This window comes from Rhopalosiphum padi, chromosome 2, assembly GCF_020882245.1.
Source record: "Rhopalosiphum padi isolate XX-2018 chromosome 2, ASM2088224v1, whole genome shotgun sequence".
NCBI lineage: Eukaryota > Metazoa > Arthropoda > Insecta > Hemiptera > Aphididae > Rhopalosiphum > Rhopalosiphum padi.
Window position 1 is genome coordinate 73865755 of NC_083598.1, and position 22020 is coordinate 73887774.

Sequence of the window (22020 nt, forward strand, 5' to 3'; positions counted from 1 at the left end):
ATTCACTATAATTCCTCTTTATCTAAGTCCTCACAAACCTCAAAAATAATATAAACATAAAAAATGCAAACCAATAATTTTACATCCAACTGTCTTCTCATCCTAACGTTAACATTAGTATGTGAATCTGAACAACTAATTTTTATTTTGCATTTTTTTTTGCATTTTTTGGTGTTTATTACTGATTTCACATTAGTTTACTTCTCATCGTTTTTTGTCGACCATTATTCCGATAACTTACTTAAAACGTCTACTATATTTGTAATTTTTTTATTTAATTTTTAAGGACATTTTTTGTCATTTTAATATGTCAAATATGCATTTTTTTTAGGTCATTTTTTAATGTTTTTTAGATAATTAACTTCCGAGCCCTAGTCATTAGTTACATAATATAACATGATCATCACCTCACCATCGGTGACATTATGTAATAGGTACCTAATATAAAATAATAAATTTAAAACGCAATAAGGCTAACTTTATTAAAATTGTAATAATAATAAGAATAAAAGATATTTAGATATAGGTATTAACTATTAATAAAGGTGGGCAAGTCAATGAAAATAATTAACTTAAGTTAAGTTAAGTTAAGAGGATACAAGATCGATAAGTTATAAGTTAATACGGAGAAAAATATTAATTTAATCCAGTTTAAAAAAAGTTAATTTATTTTTTTTAATTAGTATGTAAATCACATAAAGGTGAATGTGTTTTTCTATTTTCTTATTTATAAATTATAAAAAAACAATTTTATTAAACTCTTATCATAATGTACATTGATATACACTTTTACTTTTACTTTACTAATAGGTACTTATTATTTTATTAATTTAAACTATACACAATTATGTTATCAAGAAAAATAACAGAAATGATTGTGTATTGTGTTATTATAGTATTGGATTATTTTTATTTTGTATAAATAGGTATAGTAATATTTACGTATAAACGAAAAATTTCAAAAGGTTTTTAACTTGATTGATTTTTTTTAAATCAACTGAGAAAAACTAGGTTATTTTAACTGTAAATAAAACTAGTTAAGCTCATAAGTTGATTAGAAAAAAAAATAACTAGTTTAGTTAAAAAGTTTAAAAAAAATTAACTTTTTAACTAGTTAATGCCCGCCTTTGGGTATTATGGCAATTCATTTAATTTAAAAATTAGTAGACGCCGAATTAATAAACTTGTTTTTAATCATATATAAGCCTTTCCTGTGCAAAACGAGCAAAAGTGATTACTTCTAGTCAAAACTGAACTGTTAATTTTCAATTAAAAAAAAAACAATTAATATTAACCAATATTTACCATCTACAATACAAATCTTCTAAATTATATTGATGATTTTACCATTTGTCTTAAAAAATTTACTGTAAGATTTACTTGTAAATTATCCCAAAAAAGATGATTCCAACATAAAACAATAATTTCTATGTAATAGAGTATATCAGTTAACAGAGTTTATATATAAATAGCTTAAAAGAAAAATGCATTCAAATCCAATTTTTTAATTAATATATTTTTTTTATATCATCACAAAAATACATATTTTGTATTAAAATCTAATAGGAAATTGCCTGTTTTAAGTTATGTATCAGAAGTGGCCAACTTGCAGCTCGCGCGCCGCATGTGGATCTCGTCATGGTCAGATTCTGCTACCGTCTTATTTATAAGATTAAAATTTACTTATTATAATATAACAATAATATGTATTATTATTTATTAATACAATTTTAAATTTTTAGTATCATTATATTTAGATATGTGGGCATGTGGCCCGCGAAACCATTCATATTGGCCACCCCTGTTATATATCAAAACTATTTACACTTTGTTATAAAGTTAGATATAAGTTTAGTAACAAATGGACAATAGTGTTGATTTATAAATTTTATAGGTATAGGTACTGTTGATGTTGTGTACAGGTACATGATTAGGTATTATATTAATATGATTTGGGAATATTGATTTTTGATTGACGATATTATAAAATAATGCAAATAATAATAATGATAATAAAAAAAAATATGATAACAACAATAGTTGACGAGGGCAGCTCTTTAAGCGCATTATTCTTAGGTCAACATTGGTAGTACCACAAACGTCCAACATATTTGTAATATGATGTAAATAAAAAAACAAATGCACAAATGATGCAACCAAAATAACCTGGAAACAATAATAAGATATACGTAACTACAAAATAATTGAACATTCAAAATGAAAAAAACTCCTTTATACTTTCGATGTTTTGATAATGCTTTTGTAATGTTATTTAAGTCTTCATGTAAAATATGTTTCCTAATCCCGTAAACTATATTTCGTATATAGAGCCGCCAATCAAATCCTTCGAAATTGAACTGAAACGTCTTACGATCCTCTTGATTGAGTAACGTCCATAATTTACGAGTATTACTATTATCAAATTTCCACTCATTCGTAGTAAACGGTTTAATCACATCCGTCAAATTTTCTTTTTTTGCATACATTTTTAACATTCTAAAAGTATAAATATATTTATAATTACAAACCTTTAAAAGAGTTAAGATTTTTATTAATCCGTGATAGTAAATGGTTTGAATAATTAAGCAAGTAAGTAGGAACTGTAATAAGTCTGACCTAAAAAAAAAATCGCCATGAACTAAGAAATTTAAAAATAGTGACCAATTAAAAATCACTACATTGTAATAGAAAATAGAAATGGATAAAAAAAAATCATAAGTCATTGTTAACGGAGATCCTGATCTTGAACAGTACGGTTATTGGACATATTACTTACTTTGTATTTTTGCCACATATAAATAATGACAAATCTACAAGCGCAGAAGGTACTCGGTGTAATAAAAACCTCGTAATACTAATGATCCAACGATTCGCTGTAAACACACAACATATATACCACATTGATTGTAACGGAGGCACCTCATAGTAAGTTTCATAAACATAGCCAAAGAACGTGCCCCAATGTAATGGTCTGTCGGAACTAGACACGTAATTATAGACTTTTGGTTCATTGTTTTTGTTTTCGCTATTTTGATATCTACAGCAAATCGAAATAAAACGAAGATTATGTCAATGTAAATATATTTATAAATAAGGAAATATTTTACCTGATGACCGTATCCCACATTACACTAATTAGTGCATTGGCAGAGTAATCAACTGGGACAATATCTACTTTTTTATTCATTGACATTGGTAATACTCTTATAAATCCAACGATGACTCCAGTAACTACAGCAGTTAATCCTTGCATACCATCAAACCAACCTGGTTCTGGTTCAGATTGCGTGCAACCTACTATAATGTTATATCTTAGTTTACTATCTTCAGTTACGCATTTTGAATAAAATATGTAAATTATTAACACATAAAATAAAGTATAGCTAATGGTTATAAACTACTACTAACAATTAAAATGAAAACTAAAATTCTTGTAAGTTTAAAATTATCAAACTATAAACATGAAATCCTTACCGATTGATGGACGAAATATTGAAATCGGTAATTGGTTTTCGTTCGTTAATATCATATTTTCGGTGAGTGCTTTAGTAAAAGTGTATGTATTAGGCCAATCTTTCAAAACGCTATTTACCACGGAACATTTAAATTAAATATTAAGAAAATAAAAATAATAAGAAATGAAAAATACAATTTTTTACTTGTTAATTTTATTTAGTATAATTAATTTTTTTAATTCTTTGACTGTTATTGAAACGGGATAGGATTCTTCTTTAATTTCATTTCTCAGGCAGTGGGAATAAGCGGTTGATACATACACAAAACCCTAAAACAAATAGTACATTATGAATCAAAATTGTAATCCATAATATTAAATATTAATATTAATAATAAAGATGTGGGTTAGTAGATAATGATCTACTGTACGGTACGTAAGCAAGTGGTACCGCTTTGTTGTACATAAAGTGCCGAGTAGGTCACAATACTTCAATACTTTTAACGAAAAACAATTTTAAATGAAAAAGGACTGTCAGTGTATAAAAGGAAATATTTCATGATATGATTTTTCATAAAACTATAAAAGTCATTATTTTACATTTAAAATTACAATAGATTTTAAACGCTTTTTAAAATTATTAAGTATTTATGGTTATTTCTTACCAAGTTAAATAAAAAAAAAATAAAATTGGTATTATCAAAAACTGATTTACATAAAATTATCTGTATTTCTTTATTGTTTTTTTGATGATTATTAAAAAGTATTGTGAATTTTTAACTTTTAACTCTTTAAAGTACCAAATTTCTTCAATTTGCTACAAGATATACCATCATTGTTGAAAACCATTTTTACAGCCCAATGGCAAAAATTTAGAAACAAAAATAAAATAATTATAATTAATGATCGATAATATTATATATTTTCTATTACCTTAAGGTTATTCATGTCCGTTGCTAGTGCTAATGTATTTTCTGTTCCTTGAATGTTTATCTTTGTTGCCATCCGAATAGTTTCATTAAATCTGACTGTAGCAGCACAATGAAAAACAAAATTCACATTTTTTATCAACCAATCACGATTTTCTGTTGAAATTCCTAATAAGTTTTCTTCTAAATGTCCATCAATTATTTTTATCTTGGTCACAAAGTCGGGTTTTTCAGTTCTAAGGCGGTCAAATATCTTAAAACACAGAATAATCACTGATAAAATATGGTCTTGTAATATTAGTTATTTTAAATATGCTGTTATATTGTTAGAGAATATTATGTTAACCAAAATACAATATGTGTAATTGATATTAATTTATATACTGTCAACACGAATTGTTTTAATATTACATTTTAGTTAGAAACCAAGAAAAAAATATGCTTATATTATTGTATTCAATTGAAAATATTTTTGAACGAAATAAATTTTATTTATCTATTGTAACCGCTATGTACTATGGTATTAAATCCAAATTGAGAAAGTAGTTACTTATTATAACTAATAGTCAGTTATATTTAGCAACATTTATACTAATCTCAGTTAATATTTAGTAAGAAAAACAGCTTGTTATAATAAATATTATTTTTTAACAAAAAATTACTTACAGATTGTTTAAACATATTTTCCACTCTTTGACTGGCAGTTAAACCATTTTTACCTCTAACGAGAATTGCAATATTCTTCACGTCACATGTCCTTAGCAATTTTTCTGTGAGTATTTTCCCCAGAAACCCCGTACATCCGGTAACGAAAACCGCCCCGTTCTGAAATGTTTCTGTAATACTCATTTAAATTTTTTTTCTAGTTTAATTAAATACAACAAATATAAGATCGTTACACTACATTCACGCCTTCAAACTGTTGATATATCGATTCTAAACTTATTAAAACGTGAATTGGTTTTTCTCTTTTATGTATTGCCGTTAATAATGGCGATTGTTGGTTCTAATGAGTCCCCACTATAAAATATGTCATTTATACAAGTTTGATTGGAGGTCAACACAGATTCTTTAAATGTATTTATTCTTTTATAGCACTTTATATAATCATATAAATATATTGCTATAGATTTTTATTGTAATTTATTTTACTTTAATTAGTAACACACTATTAACTATAATTTATAAGTAGTCATAAAATTATTGCAAATATGATTTAGTTAAACACTTATAATTGAAATTGTATATTTTGATTGAATTATGGATAATAATAGTAATAATACAACAAATAATCTATTTTCATACTTAGTGGGGTCAAATACATAAAATACAATATAAATTGAAATAACTTTATTACAAATGTCTAATATTTATAGTGTAGATAATATCTAACTATATTATATTATAACAAGCTGTTTGTTTTACTAAATATTAACTGAGATTAGTATAAATGTTGCTAAATAATAATGATAGTACCTATCTATAATAATTTATGTGTGATACTTTTGAAATACCTGATTAATTGAATTAGGAATAGTGATTACTCGTTGAAATTTAGTGATACCACTTAGTCCACTTTTAGATTTATGCTAATTAATTTTATTTCCTTCAAAACGTAGTAATATATTATGTAAAAGTTTTTAATCTTCATGAGTCCATATAATATCTTATAATTGTTAAGACGTATGAAAGACTTTGTATTAATTTTTCAAACTTTTTTACCAAGTGAAAATTTCAATTATGAAAAGTCGAGTTTCATTAAATAAAACAAAATTGATTTTCTTATATTGTTGATTCGTGAACATTAGAAATGTCTGATTTTTTTAGTTTTTGTTCTATAAATATCAATAAGAAAATATAGCTTGAAAAAATAAGAAAAATTTCCATATAATCTGTTATCTATGTTTGTTTTATGTTAAATAAAGTATCACAATTAATAAATATAGTTATTTGTAACTTTAATAACCAATAATAGAGAGGCAGCGTTTCATAAATGTCCTAGTTGCCAAAATTCGAAATACGGCTTTACCTATTTTTTCTTTAAAACTTAGAACATTCAGGAGAACAATACACACGAGGGTGTACAAAAATTTTTTTTTAATATTGTCTCAGTATATTGAGAATGGATTATTTAAGTTCATAATCTTATTTAATAAAAATTTAGATTATATTAAATTTATAGCTTATAATATTATTATTTTAGTTATTTGTATTTATGTATATATAATATATATATATTGATTATATGATTTATTGTATTATTTAACCTTTGGATTTTCTTATTAATTAGATTTGAATAAAATAAATATGAATAGAATATTTAAAAATTAATATATATATATATATATATATATATATATATACATATACATGTTAATGGATATAAATATTTTTAAATAAATAGTTTCTAGATTCTAATGTGATTTTTGATGTTGAATATTTCCAGCAGATACGTTTATATTCGCTTTCATATTGGATATTGATATTATTAAAACTGTGTATTTTAGTTTTAAAATGTGTTTTCTATGTCTGTGCTTTTATACCTTTATGGGGTGGGTTCACGATTTTGTATCGGTAACGTGAGAAAAGTTAATGATGGGGTGTTGTAGATTGGTAGATTTGGGGTCTGAGACCGAGTGACGTATGGTATAGCGACAGTAAAAAATGTCGGAGCTGGTAGTTCGTTTAAACTAAATTACTATCAACACGAATCACACATTTTTTTTTACGCTCACGACGTCATGGTTCACAAATCAGTTGAATGACCACTGGCCATGAAAAATTTACATGCCCAAAAAATTCATATGAAGTGTATAGGTACCTACTTATTTTAGTAGTTTGATGTTACATTTTAGGTACTTGTTTAAATTGTATTGCATATAAACTGATTGGTAAGAAAATAAGTACTTAAAAAGAATATATCTGTAACAATAAATAGCATAATTAATATTATACGTCATATAATATATGCATTTTTTAATAAAATATAAAAAATGTTCTCATTTAATTTTCTTTAAATACAATACAACAAGATTTAATTATAAATAAATTTTTTTTTAATTTTTTTTTACGCTCACTACGTCATGGTAACATTATCGGTGTTCACAAATCAACATCTCAATTAATAAAGAAGTAGTGGACGATAAATTTATATTGAAGCAATTAGGTAATCATGACTATTTTTAAAATCATAAAGTTAAGTCTATTCTAGTCGACTATTCCCTCCAAGATACTTCATAATCTATTTTTACACAAGATTGGTAATTAACTAAGTATATACTACTAAAACAGAAATTTTTATGCTAAACCAATTTTCCACTAAATTGATTGCTTTATTTATTATGACTGAAAATACTTGAGAGTCTTACAAAGTATTTTTATTATTTTTTTCTATACGCGATGGTATAATTTTTAAAATATTTAAACTTTTTTTAAACTATTTAAATGCCTTAGAAATTACGATTTTTTTTTAGTTTTTGTTGTAATTGTTAAAAAAAAATACGTGTCAAATTCTTAAAAATGTAATACAGGATCTCTAATGAAATGGGTACTGATAAGGAACTGTGTGAGAAGCATAGATAAATCTGTTAAACGAATTCATCATCCACGATGTAGAGGCGATATGGTGTTACCACTTCCCTACCTAACAATGTGAAAAAACGGATGACAAAATGTACGGCAATCCAGGTGTTTGAAAATCTCTTAACAGAGTATGTAACTATTTGTCCGAAGGCCTATTTTAAGTTGTAATGCGGAAATGTGTAATTAAATATTTTAATAAATACAATTTTCTAATATTAGTTTATTTATTTGTAAATACCAGTAACAAATTTAGTTACCCAACAATTCAATGACTAGATAATAGTTGATGATATAGATAAGATAACACTTACCACAACTTTAATGATTTTGAACAACATTAAAGTTTGAAAGCTTGTTTATTTATTTAGTTGTGAAAATAAAAATATTTTATCAATGCCAAGAAAATGTTATGTGCCTGCCTGGCTGGCTGGGTGTAAAACGAGTTATGCTAGTGAGTCAAAATGATTAAAATTGCAGGATAATGAAAAAAAACCAACATTATTTTGTTAATTTTTCTTTTTTTTCACAATATTTGCAACAGCTCAAGTATTCACATGAAAAATATTGCAAAATTTTAATTTTACAGATAAAATATGGTTTTAAACTGTTTATACTCCGTTTGAGCGTGACCTATAGTACAGACATTCGATCGGTCACTTTTGAATTATACCGTCTTTTTTTCTCCTTATCTCACTATAAGTTCTTCAAAGTGATGTTTACACATCATCATCAGTAGCTGCTAGACTCGGGTAACTTTGACCTATAGCGTGATAACTTACTTATTTTAATTTCTATTATCATATTATATACATATTCAATTTATACATATTACGCATGCGCTTGATCACTCCATAGTTTACCTATAACAAACCCGGGCACAGCCCACGTGGTTACCTTTGGACTCCAACTAGATAAGCCATGCCACAAAACCAGTTAACAGTTTCCCCAATTACTGTTGTCAACATCGTTAAAAAAATAATAAAAATAACAATAAGATAAATCCTAATGAAAGTTAAACGCTCCTTATCCACATGCTGTCCCCCCTTCCTCATCAGTCGCTATTGCAAAGAAAACGAAACGATTTGTGACACCAAACCACTACGAAGCTCTTATCGTAAACAACGAAAATCTAAACATCGATAATGATGACATACACATTGACAGCCAGTACGAAATACTTAGTCAAGGGCTATTAAATACCACATATAACACACCATAGTCTGTTCTCCCTTCGCCTATATTTATCAAAGGCGTCCTTGATTACACAAGACCACGAATCCCTATTTATCCCTATTTACCTAAGTCCTCACAAACCTCATAAAAAATATAAACATAAAAAATGAAAACCAATAATTTTACATCCAACTCTCTCCTCATCCTAATATGGAATTAAAATGGCCTAATTTACCGTAGAAACAAACTACTGGCCACTCTCCAAAACAGTAGAATTGATATTGCACTCATTTCAGAAACATATATAAGTCATTTATTTTACTTTCAGTACTACGATAGATTGATATAATTTTTATGAAAAATATCACATTTCTTTTATTATATATTAACTACCTATTATAATAATTATATAGCTTTTGTATTTATATCATATTATATTAACTATATATTTCTATAAATACCATAAAACAGCATAAATAGGTTCATAATAACTATATAGATAGATTATTTCTTAAAATATATAAAAAATGTCGTTGTGTTTAGTAAAATTAATTATAATATTATAATATAGGTACGTAAAAGTGTTTTCAATCAAAAAATCAACAACTTGTTTTACTGCGTTAAACAATAAATAGAATAATTAATATTATACGTCATATGATACATGCATTTTTTAATGAAATATAAAAAATGTTCTCGTTTAATTATCTTTAAATACTATACCTACAACAAGATTTAATTATATATATATTTTTAAAAATTTTTTTTCGCTCACTACGTCATGGTAACATTATCGGTGTTCACAAATCAACATAATGACTTTTGGCCATGAAAGATTTACTTACCAAAAAAATGTTGACGTAATATTATTTTAGGTACTTGTTTAAATTGTATTGCAACAAGTATAATTGGAGTAAAAATATATCGGTATAATGCTACTTTGGTCAACTATCCGCAATATTAATACTTGAATATAATAGTGGACGATCAATTTATATTGAAGCAATTAAGTAATCATAACTATTTTTAAAATCATAAAGTTAAATTTAATGTCGTAATATATATATATATATATATACTTCATTAGCCAAATTGTACTTTCTTTTTTTTTGTATTAATAACCAAAATATAAAATAAAAATGCTATGTGCCTGGGTGGTTGCATATAAAACAAGTTATGCTAGTGAGTCAAAAAGATTAAAATTGCAGGATAATGAAAAAAAACCAATTATTACTAAATACCTATTAGAACTATAACTACAATGTATAATTGATGGATTGTTTATGTGTGTGTAGTGGGAGGGGTAAATATCAACTAATATTTTAATTTTCATATGTTTAAAACTTAATATAATATTAAAATCATATTATTAAACCTTTTTCGCACCAATAAATGTAAAAATAAGAATTGTATTTCAAATTTTAATTTAAATAAAGTTATTATTAAATAAAATCATTATATATTTTTTTGTGTAATCGAAATATACTACTTATTTTTTTGTAAAAAAATAAGCAAGGTTCTGCACATAATTTATCATTATATATGTACTGTAGGCTGTTGGTATAAATAAAATTCTTAGTGTTTCCGAATCAAGTGAAAAAAATCATTATCTAATTCGAATGGCGTTGTTTTGGGCATGATGTTTTTATATTTTCATAGAAACAGTTGAGTTCGGTGCATAATTTTTCTGTGGCAGAGCTATTTAATAATAATAATGTTTATTTGCAAATAATTTTCTTTTTATATAGAAAATATCTTACAGAAAATTATAAATAACAATTAATAATGAGTTAAATTAAAAATATATATTAAGATAATAAATGTGTGTGAAAAATTAAGGTTAGGTTAGGTTGTGTTTAGTGCGAAATGCAATATTTACATATATATTTAATATTAAAAAATAACAGGTCGAAAAAATATGTAAAAGTAAAACAACCAAAATTCCAGACAAAAGTGTGAAATTTGTGTTTGATGGATTTTAATTTAGAAAACAGACTTGAATTTGTATTCTAGACTTCTAGGTTTCGATCGATGATATTTGAAAAATTGAGCTCGTACTTAAGTCTTATCTTATTACTTAATAATAAATTTTAATATCTAAAATTGCTTCGATAGAAACCTAAAAGACAAGATGACAAATTCAAGTATGTTTTCAAAAATAAAATTCATGAGTCATTATGTCTTTCCTATAAAACTAAAACTACCCTAAAAAAAATTTCAATACTATAAAAATAATAATATGATCATTTAAAGAAATGTATAAACTTTTTATAAAATGCACTCTAATAACTTTTACCTCTAATAAATTTTTCTCTAGGGTTATTTAAATCACGCGACATAAATACCAGATGTATATTTTAGATACAGCATATTAAACGGTGTGATTTTATGACGTCACACGCAAAACGCAACTTATATTTAAAAACGGGAGAAATTATTGTTAGACAACCACTTTTAAACCACCAAAATTATTCTTTTTAAAGCACTATATTTTTACACAGTAAAAATATTGGGTTTTTTTTTTGTTGCATAATCCTCTAAGAAATAAAACTTTTAACATACCATTAAACTTATCACATAGTAAGTTTTCAAGGTTTCACATTGATTATTAAGTGGTCCCTTTATTCGTCGATATAAAAATGGTATGTACCTATATATTATCGTATATTATATCTAAGCAAACTAGAAAAAAAGCAAGGACATGTCAGAGGTGAGTATTTCTGCACCGAGAGGCGAGTCATAACAGAACTAATGTTGGTTTTAGATTTAAAAAAAAAACAATTGATTTTACTTTATTATATACAACACAAAACTACTAGATTATATATTTTATTATTTTACCTATTCGTCTTACACAATGTACTGTAAGATAAAAGGTTTATTTGCGTATGATCACAAAAAATGCTTAAATAATTAAAGTAAACAAGATTCTATTATAGTGTTAAGTATATTAATAGCAAGAACAAAAATACAATCAAATCCATTTTTTAATTAATATATTTTTACTACGCAACAAAAATGCATATTTTGTATTTCAATCTAATAGGAAATTTCCTGTTTTAAGTTTTATATAAAATACAATTTTAAGATTAATCACTAACGCCCCACCATATGTCTCCAACTACACTCTACACGCAGATTTAAATATTAAAACAGTTCACGCTGAAGCAGTAATATTTTGCAAAAGATTCCATAACAGACTTCCATATCATCCTACTCAACTTGTATCCAATTTAGCTTCTCGAACAATTCCAGGCAATCACTCACGACGACTAAAAAGAAGTTGGCGTCGAGATTTGTTAAATTAATGCATTAAAATTTATTAAAAAAAAAATATATATAATACATTAATTAATTAATAATAAACAAATAGGTAGTGCTCACTGGATGGCTTCTTCTCTCACGTTTGCATGTACAAAATATCATATCACATATTCTTATTGTGCCTAAGAGTACAAATCGTAAATTTCTTGTTAAAATAAAATAAAAAAAAAAGTTATATATAATAAACTTTGGAATACAATTTTTTTTGACAGTTAAATTTAGATTTTAGTTACAACGTAATGTACGACTGCTTATACAGTAAGATATAAGTTTAGTAACAAATAGACAATAGTAATGATTTATAAATTGTATATGTATAGGTATTGTTATTTTTAACCACTTAAATAGGTATTGCAATATGATTTGAGAATATTTATTGACAATATTATAAAATAATGCAAATAATAATAATAATGATAATAAAAAAAAAATATGATCAACAATAGTTGATGAGGGCAGTTCTTTAAGCGCATTATTCTTGGATCTACAATGGTAGTAGTACCACAAACATCCAACATACTTGTAATACGATGTAAATAAAAAAACAAATGCACAACTGATGCAACCAAAATAACCTGGAAACAATAATAAGATGTACGTAACTACAAAATAATTGAACATTCAAAATGAAAAAACTCCTACATACTTTCGATGTTTTGATAATGCTTTTGTTATGTTATTTAAGTCTTCATGTAAAATATGTTTCCTAACCCCGTAGACTATATGTCGTGTATAGAGCCTCCAATCAAATCCTTCGAAATTGAAGTGAAACTTCTTGCGATCCTCTTGACTTAGTAACGTCCATAATTTTCGGGTATTACTATTATCAAATTTCCACTCATTCGTAGTAAACACACTAAGCGTATCCGTCATTTTTTCTGCTTTCTTATACATTTTCAACATTCTAAAAGTATAAATAAATTTAGAATTATAAATCTTTAAAAGTGTTAAGATTTTTGGTAATCCGTGATGGTAAACGATTTGATTAAATAAGTAGATAAGTACTGTAATAAGTCTGACCTAAAAAAAAATCGCCATGACCTAAGAAATTTAAAAATAGTGACCAATTAAAAATCACTACATTATAATAGAAAATAGAAATGGATAAAAAAAATCATAAATCATTGTTAACGGAGATCCTGATCTTGAACAGTACGATTATTAGACATATTACTTACTTTGGATTTTTGCCACAAATAAATAATGACAAATCTACAAGCGCAGAAGGTATTCGGTGTAATAAAAACCTCGTAATACTAATGATCCAACGATTTGCAGAAAACACACAACATATATACCACATTGATTGTAACGGAGGCACCTCATAGTAACTTTCATAAACATAGTCAAGGAACGTGCCCAGAAAAAATGGTCTGTCGATACTAGACACGTAATTATAGATTTTTGGTTCATTGTTTTTTTCATCGCTATTTTTATATCTACAGCAAATCGAATAAAACGATGATGATTACGCTGTAAATATATTTTTAAAATATGTAAATATTTTACCTGATGACTGTATCCCACATTACACTAATTAGTGCATTAGCAGAGTAATCAACTGGGACATAATCTGCTTTTTTATTCGTTGACATTGGTAATACTCTTAAAAATCCAACGATGACTGAAGTAACTCCAGCAGCTAATCCTTGCATACCATCAAACCAACCTGGTTCTGGTTCAGATTGCGTGCAACCTACTATAATGTTATATCTTAGTTTAATATCTCCAGTTAAGCAACAAAATATAGAAATTAGAATGAACACATAAAATAAACTATATAGCTAATAATTATAAAATACTATTAACAAATAAAATAAAATTTACAATTCTTATAAGTCCAGAATTTTAAAACTATAAACACAAAAATCCTTACCGATTGATGGACGAAATATTGAAATCGGTAATTGGTTTTCGTTCGTTAATATCATATTTTCGGCTAGTGCTTTAGTAAAAGTGTATGTATTGGGCCAATCTTCCAAAACGCTATTTATCACGGAATATTTAAATTAAATTCTAGGAAAATGAAAATAATAAGTAATCAAAAATACAATTTTTTACTTGTCAATATTTTCATCTGATATAATTAATTGTTTTAGTTCTTTGACTGTTATTGGAACGGGATAGAATTCTTCTTTAATTTCATTTCTCGGATAGTGTGAATAAGCGGTTGATACATACACAAAACCCTAACACAAGTAGTACATTATTAATCAAAATTGTAATTTATAATTCACTGTATTATACTTCCGTATATCGAATTTCCATTTTATGACATTTTCTGTTTAACGAAATATTTTTAAGAATTTTTGTTAATTTCATTGTTAATGAATACGTAATTATATTTAATGAATTCCTCCTTATTACGAATTTTTTTTGTTGATTATTCGATTTCGTTGTATGGAAGTTTTACTCTATTAAATATTAATATAAATAATAAAGATGTCGACTAGTAGGTGATGATCTATTGTACATTAGTTAAGCATGTGGGTACCGGTTTGTTGTACATCAAATGTCAAGTAGGTCACATTAATGGGTGTGTTAAATTTGACTTCAATACCTTATACCATAAGTTCTTAACCCGGGATCCTTGGACCCCTTGGGGGTTTGTAGATGATTACTCCGGGGGTCTATGGAGTGGCTGTGAGTTTTTTTTAATAACCCAAAAATAAATACGGTCTGTCCAATACGGTTCCAGATTTCAACGCAATATTGAAAACAAAACAATAGAAAATGTCACATTAAAACTTTTTTTTGAGTATAAGAAAAAGTGATTATTCACAATAATTAAATATAGTTTTTATTACGTCTTAGATTTATTATTATTAAAAAATATTTAAAATAAAAATTATATTTAGTCATTTATATATTTAAACATTAAATATAGAGGTTAAAAATCTATGATTTGGATAAATTTTTTTTTTTTTTTGGGGGGGGGGGGTCCGTATCTCTATTTTATCCTTCCAAGTGGTCCATAGCTCAGAAGAAAATGTTAAGAATCTATACTTTAAATGAAAAAAATTCTAAGTGAAAAAGAACTGCCAGTGTATAAAAGGAAATATCTCATGATATGTTTCTTCATAAAGCTATAAAAGTCATTAATTTTACTTTTATTATAACAGTAGATTTTAAACTTTTCGTAAAATTATAGAGTATTTATGGTTATTTGTTTTCAAGTTAAATGAAAAAAAACATAATTGGTATTATCAAAAACTGGATTTGCATAAAAATTTCTATATTTCTTTATTTTTTTTTTTTAATGATTAATAAAAAATACTGTGAATTTTTTACCTTTAATTTTTTAAAGTATCAAATTAATTACATTTGCTACAGGATAAGTACTACCATCATTGTTGAAAATCATAGTTTTTACAGCCTTAAAATGCAATGGCAAAATATAAGATAAAAAAATGTTTAACAATCAATGTTTATATCTTATGCAATATTAATTCTTTAATTTCTTTCCCTATTTTTTCTATGGCCATACTATTAACTTATTATGTTAATTAGTTTGGAATAAATATTCCTTAAATTAACGAAAAAGTATTTAAAACAATATTACTATTTTATTTCTATATATCGGTATAGAATCTATACTATAGATATTATGATTATACATCAATTTTATTGAATAAACAAAATTAATATCAAAATATTTAATAATAATTATCATTAATGATCTGTAATATTATATATTTTCTAGGGCGCATTCGAATTGCACCCCTAAATAATATTTTGTCCGAGTTGCGTCCGCGGTTTTATCACAGCACATCCGAGTTGCGTCCACGGTTTTGTCACGACTTATCCGAGTTGCGTCCTTGGTTTTCTCACCATATAATATACTATAGTTGCGTTTAGGGGTTTTTCAGCAACTGAGAAAAATGTTTGGCGATAAATACGTAAATAATCTCGATTATCGATATCTTATCTGTAAATACCATCTTACAATTTATTGTTGGAAATTAATTTTGTTTATGACAGCATTAGTCATATTTCGACATTCCATTTGTTCAACAATTCATCATAGTTTTATATATTTATTTAACTTTGCAATGGAAAATATTGAAATAATTAAAATTTCCAGTGAAAAAAATAAATTATAATATTGTATTGATGGATATAAATTTGCCTTTCAAAATTTTTTAAATAATAATGTTCAGAGGTTGTTGAGTTCAAAACGTTTATGTAAGTGTTATTTTAAAATTAATGAAAATAGAGAAATAATTTTTAGTGCTTCAAATCATGAACACGACAATGATTACGAAAATGTCTGAAATCGTCAAAAAATTAGTAATAAATTGAAGCGTAAAGCTCTCGATGACCCATGCAGAAAACTATGTAAAATTTTACATGGGGAATTGCGTAAAGGAGATGTAAGTACATTGACTACCACAGACATAAACCGTATGAGGAAAAATATTCATTATGCTTGGTCGAGTATTATTCCAAAATTGCCTATACATTTGGAAGAGTTGCATTTAGCACTATAACTAATTTAAGTGAAATAAAAACTAACAAGGATGAATCTTTTTTATTAATTAATAACACTGAAAAAAATATTGCAGCATTTTCAACGATGACAAATTTAAAATTTTTAAGTGAGTGTACTATTTATACTCCTTTAGTATTTTTTTTTACTAATAGGCAAGATTATATAAATATATAATGATGCGTTTCATAGTTTATTAAAAAAAATTGAACGATTTAAATTTACATTTTGTAGAAAAATTGGTATATTATTAACCAATTAATCAATTATTATAGCGCTCGGAAGTTGATGAGCTTAAAAACATTAAAAAATGACCTAAAAAATGCAAATATGACATAAAATGACAAAAAAGTCCATAAAAAATAACTTAAAATATTTATAAATATTTGTTTTAAATTAAAAAAAATATCTTTTTTTCAAATCGTACTCTATTTTACTATAAAATTCTATATACATTTATCAAATCTTAAGAATTACTCAAAATATGACATAAAAATTACAAAAAATATCCTTAAAATTTAAATAAAATTTTTTTTGACATTTCGAAAATATTACAAAATAATAATAAAATTTAGGTATATATTATTCACTAAAACACAACAACAACGACGAGTGAGATAAAATCGGATAGGTACTAATCTAAGTCCATGGTAATCTCAAGGTTTTAAGTAAGTTATCGTCATAATGATAAGAAGTTAACTAATTTGAAATCAGTAAAAATGACTAAAAATGTAGGAAAATGACCTAAAAATGTCAAAAAATGTATTAAAAAGTAATAAACACCAAGAAATGTAAAATAAAAATTAGTTGTCCAGATTCACATACCTAATAATTAAACACAATTTTGGCTAAGAGAGCATCGTCTAAACAATTTCAAAAAAAAAAAAAAAATGCAAAATTCATCATCTTCTGAGCAATTTGATGTCGCAAGAAAATCGCGGACGCAACTTGGATATCGCGATGTATATTTTTGTATATTAGGACGAAATTTGTATTTAGACATTTTCTTTTACCTTAAGGTTATTCATGTCCGTTGCTAGTGCCAATATATTTTCTGTTCCTTGAATGTTTATCTTTGTTGCCACCCGAAGAGTTTCATTAAATTTGACGGTAGCAGCACAATGAAAAACAAAATTCACATTTTTTATCAACCAATCACGATTTTCTGTTGAAATTTCTAATAAGTGTTCTTCTAAATATCCATCAATTATTTTTATCTTGGTCACAAAGTCGGGTTTTTCAGTTCTAAGGCGGTCAAATATCTTAAAACACAGAATAATTAATGATAAAATATGGTCTTGTGATATTAGTTATTTTAAACATTAGCATGTTTTAGAACGAAATAAATTGTGTTTATCTTTTGTAACCACTATGTACTATGGTATTAATTTCGATAATGATAAAGTACTTACCTGATATAATTTATAGTCAGTTATAGATAATGTTGATTAATTTAATTTTTCAAAAAATATTTATTATAAACAAAAAATTACTTACAGATTGCTTAAAGATATTTTCCGCTCTTTGACTGGCAGTTAAACTACTTTTACCTCTAACGAGAATCGCAATGTTCTTCACGTCGCATGTCCTTAGCAATTTTTCTGTGAGTATTTTCCCCAGAAACCCCGTACATCCGGTAACGAAAACCGTCCCGTTCTGAAATGTTTCTGTTATACTCATTTAAATTTTTTTTCTAGTTTAATTAAATATAACAATAATAAATTGTTACACCGCAGTCACGCCTCCACTCGGTCCTAAACTTTTAAAACGTGAATCAGCTTTTCTCTTTTATATATTGTCGTTGGAAATGGCAATTTTCGGTTCTATTGAGTCCCCACTATAAAATATGTCATTTCTACAAGTTTTATTGTAGGTCAACACAGATCCTATAAATGTATTTGTTCTTTCATAGCACTTTATATAATTATATAAATATATTGCTATTGATTTTTAAAGTAATTTATTTTACTTTAATTAGTAACACACTTTAATTTATAAATAGTCATAATATAGCAGCTATAATATTAGTTTAAGTTTAAATTACGTAAATGATTTAATTAAACAATTATAATTAAAATATTATGTAGTTTGATTGAAAAAAAATCTGTGATACTTTTGAAATACCTGCTAATTTAAATTAGGAATAGTGATTACTCATTGAAATTTAGTGATACCACTTATACATTTATAGTAAGTAATTTTTTTTCTTCAAAACATATTAATATATTATGTAAAATTTTTGAATCCTCAAGAAAAGATTCCATATATCTTATAATAGTTAAAATGTATTAAAGACTTTGTGTTAAATTTTCAAACTTTTTTACTGAGTGAAAATTTCAATTATGAAAAAGTTGGGTGTCATTAAATAAAACAAAATTAATTTTCTTATATTGTTGATTCGTGGACATTAGAAATGTCTGATTTTTTTAGTTTTTATTCTTTAAATATCAATAAGAAAATAAATGCTAAATTAATAAGCTTGAAAAAATAACAAAAAGTTCCCTATAAGTTGTTGTCTTTGTCTGTTTCGTGTTAAATAAAGTATCACAAGCACAACTATAGTTTTTTGTAACTTTACTACCCTATTAGAGGGGTTATTATTTCATGAATCTTATAGTTGCCAAAATTCTAAATACGGCCCTAGTCCGCCCTACCTATGTGTGCACATGTCATCATTGCTGGTGTACACCTGAGTATAATCCTGTTACTTTGGTCCTTGCATTTGTGGCTGTCCTTTAAATCGTAGGTTTATGATTACGTATCGGTAATGCGAGAAAAGTTGATAAAAGAAGTTGCAGATTGATCGATTGGGGATTTGACATCGAGTAACGTGTGTTATGGTAACAGTAAAAAATGTTGGAGCTGGTAGTTCGTTTAAACAAAATTACTGCTAACACAAATTATTTGGCTACGAACGCGATGATTACTTAAAAACCTTATTTATAGTGCATGTTGAATACCTTGCAACCTAACCTTGCAACCATATTCTACAAATTGTATTGTACTAATGTCAAAAATTATTAGCATTTACGAGAAATACAATGTATCTTTATTATATTTGTAAATTTATGATTTGAAATATAATTTAATTTCGTACAACCATTATAAAATCTGTCAATTATATTTATAATCAAAAATTAAAACATTTAACTCATTTTTTTAAATTTTTATTTTTTTCACTTTTTTTAATAGTGAAATCACTATCTGATAAACTATATTTTAATTTTACTTGATTAATAATGCTTTTTTTTATGAATATTAATGTTTAAATTATTATTTTTTGTTAATTTTTTAGCCATATATAGCATTTAAAAGTTGGGTGGTTTTCGGCTTTTATAATACTTCTTGTTTCTGAAGAACAGTAATCCATGGGCAATAAATAATAATAAATGGTATATATTATTTTCATATTTATAATAAACTCGTTATCAACTATCGATGCAGTGATGAACTGTAGTTTACCTATATAGTTATTGCTACGTTCAACCATTAATAACATAATATGTATTGCCATATCTAATTTATAACGTTGGTTACGTTCTAATCAACGACTCACTGCCATAATAATTTGAAGCACGAACACCTAAAAAATCTCAAACCACCAAATTTTGAGAAAAAAACACTCATTAACATTAACTGAAAAATAATAATTTAAACATTAAAAATCATAAAAAAAATAGCTCTACTATTTTATGACATTAAATGTAGGTTTCCATTTAAAAATTAAAAATTAATAGTGATTTCATTATTAAATATAAGGGTGAAAAAAATAAAAATGTTATATAGTTTTAAAAAAGCATGAATCTAAAAATGTTGAAAACAAAATTTAAAAAAAGTTAACACTTTGAATTAATGAATGTTCAATGATAAAAGAATCACCCTGTATACTGTATTTATGTATATTCAGTATATATGTGCATACATATTATTACTATGTTGAAAATCTAGTTTTAGTTTAGATTGGTAATTAACTAATTATATATCACATGGTAATTAACTAATTAAATATTATATACTAAATAATATAATATATATTTTTTTTTTTTAGTTTTGTTTTAATTGCTGAAAAAAAATTATGGGTCAAATTCTTGAATTTAATACAGGATTTCAAATGAGATCCTATTATACATATATATAAAGTTATTATTAATAGATTTATATATATATTTTATATGCATTTGAAGTTCAAGTTTTACAAAATTTGTCAAAATCACAAAACTACTACAAGTATTTTGTTGTAAACATTTATAAAACTTTTAATTTTTATACCTAAGTTTTTAAAATGTAATTCAATGTTCCTTTTTAATAGTCCAAGTAGGAACTAAAATATTTAAGAAATACATAAACACAATTATTAAGGATTTAAAATTTGAACAATATCATTTAGATTAACGTTGAATAACGATGTTAATTGTTTTGTTATTTATCAAAAACATTAATCACGGGGACTTAAAAAACTTTTACATATATTATACGAGTGTAATTAAGATTTTTATTACAGGCAATGATATTTTTTATTTATTTTAAGATGTACGCTATTTATACTATAAACCTATTTTTACTGTTTTACGATATTTAAAAAAATATATTATGTATTACATTTTGAGTTATAGAAGTTAATATAATATGGTATGAATACACTTTCTAATAATTATATAACTATTAAATAAACGAAATATTTAAAAAAAATTATATTAATCTACTGTTATACCAAAAGTAAAATAAATTACTTAAATAAAAAAAAACTATATATATATATATAATTTACTGTGTTATACTGTTATACATAATATATACATTAAACAAAATTAAACTCAAATTTAACACACCCATAATAGCGTCTCACTCTATAACTAAAGTACAGCCGAGTGCTATCCATATGTGTCTACTATATTTTTTATATTGTTTTTGTTTGGTTAACATTACAATATTATTTGAATTATTTTTAAAATTAAATATTTATTTTAGACTCCAAATTATTTTAGTGATATTCATATTCATCAGATTTTTAGCTGATTTAGCCTATTTAGTCGTTTAATCACCAAAAACCATTTTTGGCACCTTAGGTG

At 25.4% G+C, this 22020-nt stretch overlaps 1 protein-coding gene across 1 annotated transcript; it reads right to left on the reverse strand.

Moving 5' to 3' along the window:
- Positions 1–1495: 1495 nt before the first annotated feature.
- On the reverse strand, positions 1496–18699 carry LOC132919067 (uncharacterized). The gene is made up of 16 exons (XM_060980417.1): positions 18449–18699; positions 17965–18213; positions 14524–14651; positions 14339–14448; positions 13972–14161; positions 13641–13901; positions 13109–13366; positions 12965–13037; positions 5050–5232; positions 4388–4636; positions 3660–3784; positions 3475–3584; positions 3108–3297; positions 2777–3037; positions 2239–2496; positions 1496–2166 (listed from the first exon to the last, which is right to left on the reverse strand). The coding sequence occupies exons 1-16, from the start codon at positions 18629–18631 to the stop codon at positions 2073–2075; spliced, it is 2922 nt and encodes a 973-aa protein (XP_060836400.1). The 5' UTR covers positions 18632–18699; the 3' UTR covers positions 1496–2072.
- Between the last annotated feature and the right edge of the window lie 3321 nt (positions 18700–22020).

Coding starts and splice junctions, on each gene's coding strand:
- LOC132919067 (XM_060980417.1), bottom strand. CDS start 18,631: ATGAGTATAACAGAAACATTTCAGAACGGGACGGTTTTCGTTACCGGA. Junction 18,214..18,448: donor AAAATATCTTTAAGCAATCT/GTAAGTAATTTT, acceptor CTGTGTTTTAAG/ATATTTGACCGCCTTAGAAC. Junction 14,449..14,523: donor TCAGATGAAAATATTGACAA/GTAAAAAATTGT, acceptor CGTGATAAATAG/CGTTTTGGAAGATTGGCCCA.